General features: G+C 38.6%; 1 protein-coding gene across 1 annotated transcript in view; it reads left to right on the top strand.

Annotated features, from left to right (window-relative positions):
• The window catches only part of MYCBP2 (MYC binding protein 2, E3 ubiquitin protein ligase), a 377,715-nt gene that overhangs the window by 228,188 nt on the left and 143,097 nt on the right, over positions 1–6,430 (top strand). Inside the window, exons 33-34 of the mRNA XM_006887864.1 lie at positions 1,772–1,963; positions 5,524–5,730. Coding sequence (XP_006887926.1) covers positions 1,772–1,963; positions 5,524–5,730 — 399 coding nt within the window. The remainder of the gene's footprint in view (positions 1–1,771; positions 1,964–5,523; positions 5,731–6,430) is intronic.

The raw sequence follows: 6,430 nt of genomic DNA, 5'->3' as shown, positions 1-6,430 counted from the left end.
TTCTATCCTCCTTGGTCATTGTCCAACTCTCTGATGCATAACAAGTGATTGCAAAGACCATGGCCTGTATCAGACGCACCTTAGTCTCCAAAGTACTGAATATTTGAGAAGAACACTAAATATCCCACAGACTGCACAAAGAACAAACAATTCTGTCTTGATGAAAGGGCAACCAAGATGTGTCTTAGAGGCAATCATGGTGAAACTGTCTCACATACTATCGGCATGTTGTGAAGGAGGGGCCAGTCCGTGAAAAAAGAATCTTTCTGGGAATGGTGATGGGAAAGAGAGAAAGGGGAGGAAGAGCCTTCCTTAAAGTGAAAGAGTCACTTGTGCTTGAATATGGCGGAGGTCCTAAGGATGTAATGTAACTGGATAGGGAAAGTTAGATCTGTTGTTCATAGGGTTGCTGAGTCAAAATGGAATGGAGAGCACGTGTCAAAAACCACCACCTCCTGTGTAATACAGGTAGTACAACTTGCTGAAAATGAAGGCAACTTGAAGCACTTGCTAAAACACGTCAAGACTGCAGCCTTCAGAATAGATTACACCTCAACATCAAGAAAACAAAATTCCTTACCACTGGGCCAAGTGCACACATCATCGTAAGTAGAGAAAGGTTGACATTTTGAAAGATTTCATTTACTTGGATCCACAATCAACCTCCATGGTAGAAGCAGTCAGGAAATTACAAAAACCTGTTGCTTTGGGAAAATTGACTTTCTAGTTAAAGTGGAAAAATATCACTTGCAAGCCTTGGGAAAACCGTCTTTGAAGTTAAAAGAGCAGAGGTATCAGTTTAAAGTGTGCCTGACCCAAGCCATGATATTTCCAGGGTTTTTTTTTTCTCCATACATCTGAAAGATAGACATTTAATAAAGAAGGTGGAAGAAGAATCGATGTCTTTGAATTATTGTGTTGGTGATACATATTGAACGAATTGCTAGAAGAGCAAACAAATCTTTCTTAGAAGAGTTTCAACCAGGTTAGAGGCAAAAATGGTGAAACTCTGTCTAATCTCCTTCTGGACATGTTGTCAGAAGTGTCCAGTCATTGGAAAAAAACATGATAACGGGAAAAGGAGAGTATCGCTAAAAGAAAGGAAGATCCCTGACAAAGTGGATTGACACTATAACTGTAACAATGATGGAGGACAGAGATGGTGAGGAGGGCCCCAGATAGGACCGAGTTCTGATCTTTTACGTGCAGGGTCACTGTAAGTTGTAGTTACCTTGAATATGTCTAACAACACCGTTATCAACATACCAGAAATAATATAACAAAGATTGGAATCATGGAGAAAAAACTTTTTAAAAGTTTAAATACTTCTCTATTTCGTATAGGATTATTACTGAAAAGTTAAACAGTACACCAGATAGCTCAAAGTTCAAAACCACGTAGAATGTTAAGTGTTGCATTGCAAATCCAAACATCGGTAATTTGAAAACACTATCAACTCCAAATGGGAAAAATAATGTAGTCTCTTCTCTAGTTAAATTTACAGTCCCATGGAGGATATATGGGAAGAAGAACTGACTGGACAGCAGTGCATCTTGTCTGAGTTTCTTTTGTGCACAGATAACGGTTCCAGAATGAACTTCAAAAGGAATAGTATAGAGAATAACTCTGCATACAACGCAGTGCATTTATGGGAATAGAGTCAAACCTGTATTTTAGGTGAATCATCTAAAAAGAGAAGCTTGTGCAACTGAATCCTCATGTGAAAGTCAATAAAGCAGTATCTGGCACTTTTTCTTTTCATGTGTCATAGAGTGAAGAGAACATCTCAGGGATGACCAGTTTCCGTGAAGTTCTGGAGAAAATGTTGGTTATTGTCGTGTTACCCGTCAGAAACAGCCTGAGAAGAGAAAATGAGCTCTTCTCCTCCCACCTGGTCTATAACACCTGCGGACTGCTTGCCAGTATCGTCAGTGAACTCACAGCATCAGCACTGGGATCTGAGGTAATGCATGCTTTCTCTTGAGACTGGATAGCCAGCACTTGTCGCATTTCCACATACTTTTGGTTTTCTTAGTATTTTGTAAAAATTCAATTTAAATACAACTAGGTCAGTGTGATTCCCTGTAATTTTTTTCTCTGAAAATAAAGTATCGTAAAGCTAGACTTTGTTTTGCCTTCCTCTGGCCTTTGCTCTGCTCTTATTTGCTTCCTCTCCCTCACTGTGTTGCTAGAACATCACAGTAATAAAAAAATACGCCTTTTCCTCTGAGCAGAGTAGGTGCTCTGTGGTCCCATTGCACAACCCCACAGCTTTGATCCAATAAACATTAAACTAGTTTACATTGTTATAATAGTAGACATTCTGTTGTTGTTGTTGTTGTTATGTGCCGTTGAGTCACTTGCGACTCATAGCGGCCCTGTGTACAACAGCCCTAAACTCTGCTCTGTCCTGTGCCAGTCGCGCTGTCTCTGACACGCCCATCCCGATTACCCCAGTCACTGAATCAATCCACCTCGTAGAGGGCCTTCCCCTCCTGCGCTGTCCCTCCACCCTTCCAAGCATGATGTCCCTTTCCAAGGACCAGTCTCCCCTTAGAACATGTCCAAAATATGTTAGACAGAGCCTCAGAATCCTTGCCTACAAGGAGCCTCCCGGTTTAACCCTTTCCAGGATGAATCTGTTTGTTTTCCTAGCAGTCCATGGAACCCTCAATACTCTTCTCCAGCACCACAGCTCAAAGGCATCAATTCTCCTTTTGTCCTCCTTAGTCATTGTCCAGCTCTCTGACGCATAACAAGTGATAGCAAAGACCATGGCCTGTATCAGACGCACGTTAGTCTCCAGAGAGACACCATTGCTCTTCAGTATTTTGGAGAGTTCCCTAACAGCAGAGTTTCCCATGGCAATACATCTTTTAATTTCCTGGCTACTGGTGCCAAGAGTGTTGACTGTGGAGCCAAGCAAACTAAAGCTGTGAACAGTCTCAATCTCTTCACCATCCATCCTGATGCTGCCAGTTGGCCCAGTGGTGAGAATCTTTGTCGTCTTGACATTGAGCCTCAATCCATATTGAAGGCTGCAGTCCTTGACCCTCTGCAGCAGGCGCTTCAGGTCCTCTTCAGTTCAGCAAGCAGGGTTGTGTCATCCGCATAACGCAGATTGTTGATAGATCTTCCACCAATCTTGACCCCACATTTCTCCTCATAGAGCCCAGCCTCCCAGATAATCTGTTCTGCGCATAGGTTGAAACGGTATGGAGACAGGACGCATACCTGGCATACGACCTTCCCAGTTTTGAACCATGCAGTGTTTCCTTGCTCTGTTCTAACAACTGCCTCTTGGTCCAAGTATGGGTTTCTCATTGGGATGATCGAGTGTTCTGGGATTCCCATTCTTCTCAGAGTCAGCCACAGTTGGTTATGATCTACACAGTCAAACACCTTTCCTTAGTCAATGAAACACAGATATACATTCTTCTGGTATTTCCTGCTTTCAGCCAAGATCCATCAAACATTACCTACAATATTATTTAGCTACATACTATTACTATGGCAATATTTAGAGATTTTGTTGTATACCATCAAGTTGGAACCAACTCAGAGACCGGAAATCATATGGGGTTTAATGCCCATCTTTCTGCCCTAGAACAACTAGTGGATTCAAACTAGATACCTTTGTGTTGGCATTGCAGTTTCTTATAACTAAGCCACCAGAGCTCTACTGAAAATTACAAAACTGCTCTGATGACATAATTCATAGGGAGCTGCAGTGCTAACCCAAAGTCCGAGCCTCTGAGAGTTCGAATCTGTAGTAGCCCCTTGGAAAGCAAATGAGCAGGGTCTGCCTGTGCGTTTTATCGGCTCAGTGGAGGGCCAGATGTGAACGAGCTCCATCTTAATGGTAGTGAGTTTGAGTTTTGGATCTTTTGGTTTTGTTATGGGATTATTATAAAAAAAATTGGAAAGATAGGGGTTCAGATCTTAGCTTTGCCTACTTGATTGATGCTAGAAAAATACAAAAATATATTTTTGAAATCGGAAAAATTACTTTTATCCAATTAACATTTTTAAAACGTTCATTACGAAGTATTTTAAGTGTATTTCCATTTTCCAAAAGAATATTGTTTTTTATTTTACCTTTTTGTAATTTATCTAAATATGTGAACTGAATTTGTTGAATATTTTATTCCCCCCCCCCACAAAGAACACAAGCAATTTGATTTCATAGGCATTTTTAAATGCAACATGACTCATATTCTGTCCCTGACTCTTCAAGTTTTCACCAGAGGACTTCTGTACTCTATTGTGCTCTTAAAATCCTTGGTCCCTGTTACTCTATGAGAAGTTTTTGTTATTTTTTATTGTTCTGATTTTTAATATAGAGCCTCTTCTAAATTAACCCATGCAGTTTGCCTTCGTTACAGGGAGAGTTAACATAGATCCTCGTCAGAAATTTAATATCTAGTTGCCCCACAGAACTTGTCATTCTAACGAAAAAGAAATGTTTAAACCTATAGGATGACTTAACAATTACCTTGAGAATGCCTGAATTATTTGGCTTTTTATCCATATTTCTTACTATAATTATAAATGTCTATTTTTCCCCTGTGAGTCTCCTAAATTTCTGTGGCCATCTTAGGTGAGAGGTGAGCTCCATAAACAAAACTGTTTCTAACTAGAGCAAGTTCTCTGATCCTCTAAAAGAGGTCCAGAATTAGTAAAGTTGTGTGTGTATCTCTAAGGACTGTATGCCCTGTTGTTATAATATCACTTTGTATATTAACAATGCTCAAACATAAGATAAAGTATATCCTCTGCAAATAAAGCATACTTATAATCTTAGAAACTGGAAAAGAGATAGTCTTGCTAAAGAAGATTATCTTGAGTTTGTCTCTCCTGTGGGTTCCTATCTCCACAGAATCATCTAGAATTTTGTGTAGCATAGTTTGAAAACTACTCAACTATAATTTGTTTAGAGCATCTTTTTAAAAAAAAAATAATAATGGTAATTCATTTATTTGACTATGAGAACTTGGGTGTTTATATTAAGACAGATTCTCTATGCCATTATAAACTTAATAAATCTACACATTAAAAATTATTATAGTTTTTGTTTATACTTGTTTTTAATATGACTGAAAGAAAATACTGTCAATGAGCTAGCTTTATAGACTTAATTTGATCTGTCTTTTGGTTTAATCCCTTGATGGACTATACCTATAGGGAGTTTTAAACCAACATATTATGAAATGTAGGTAGTTTTATTGTACTTTTTGAAATGTTGTTCTTAGGTGCTGTCGAGTTGACCACACACTCATAGCAACCCTATGAACAGAGATCTGAACCTTGCCCTACTCTGCACCATATGCACAGCCTCTGAGCCCATTGTTATAGTCACAGTGTCTCTATATTTGGTTGGGGTCTTTCTCCCTTCTTCTGATCCTTCACCTTTCCCAGCATGCTGTCTTTCTCTCACCTAAGTTCCAAAACTGGTATCATTTTGTTAAATATGTATTGTTAATACTCAGTAACTTACTACTAATATAATGCTTTTTTTCCTAGGTTGACGGACTTAATTCCCTTCACTCTGTAAAAGCCAGTGCTAACCGATTCACAAAAACAAGTCAGGGAAGAAGTTGGAACACTGGGAATGGATCTCCTGACGCAATCTGTTTTTCAGTAGACAAACCTGGAATAGTTGTAGTTGGTTTCTCTGTCTATGGAGGAGGTGGAATTCATGAATATGAATTAGAAGTATTGGTTGATGATGTAAGTAACATATTAGTGTGTGGTCCTTAGAGAGTTATGCTGCTATTCCAAAGCCCAAACCTCTCAGATGGTTCAAATCTACCAATTTCTCCAAGGGAGAAAAAAGAGCAGTCTACTCCTATATAATTTATAGAGTTCCAGAAATCCAGAGGAGGGTCAACTGTGAGTCAGTTCTGAATTGATGCATTGAGAGAGTATGTTAGAGGCCAACTTTTCAAGATTTAGCAGATTAATAATAGATTAAAGAAATTTGAAGATAATGGTATACCTGATTGTTTGTGTGTAATTTTGGATAATTCCTTATTCCTATTTGCATTTTCAGGAAAAATTTGAAATTGTATCAAAAACTAGCAATTAAAAAGCTAAACTTCTCATTATAACTCTTGTTTGGCTGTTGCTATTCTTAACAAAAAAATAAGAACAGTGCTAAGACTGGTCCTACTATTTTTATCACTATTTAAGCATTTTAGTGAAAGTGCTAATAAATGATTTTTAATAAAGGATAAATTATGAGAAAAGCATGCATCCTGGATCACTAACGTTTCTCCATACCTGTTTAATCTCTATGCTGAGAAAATAATTTGAGAAACTGGACTATTATACAGGAGAACGTAGCAGCATTAACGGCCTATGCTATGTAGATGATACTGCCTTGCTTACAGAAAGTGAAAAGTGAAAGCATTTACTGAAGAAGGTAACC

Source organism: Elephantulus edwardii, unplaced genomic scaffold (genome assembly GCF_000299155.1).
Source record: "Elephantulus edwardii isolate Elephantulus edwardi_28Jun2011 unplaced genomic scaffold, EleEdw1.0 scaffold00062, whole genome shotgun sequence".
Classification (NCBI taxonomy): domain Eukaryota; kingdom Metazoa; phylum Chordata; class Mammalia; order Macroscelidea; family Macroscelididae; genus Elephantulus; species Elephantulus edwardii.
The sequence above is the reverse complement of the archived record's forward strand: the minus strand, read 5'-3'. Positions and strand labels throughout refer to the sequence as shown.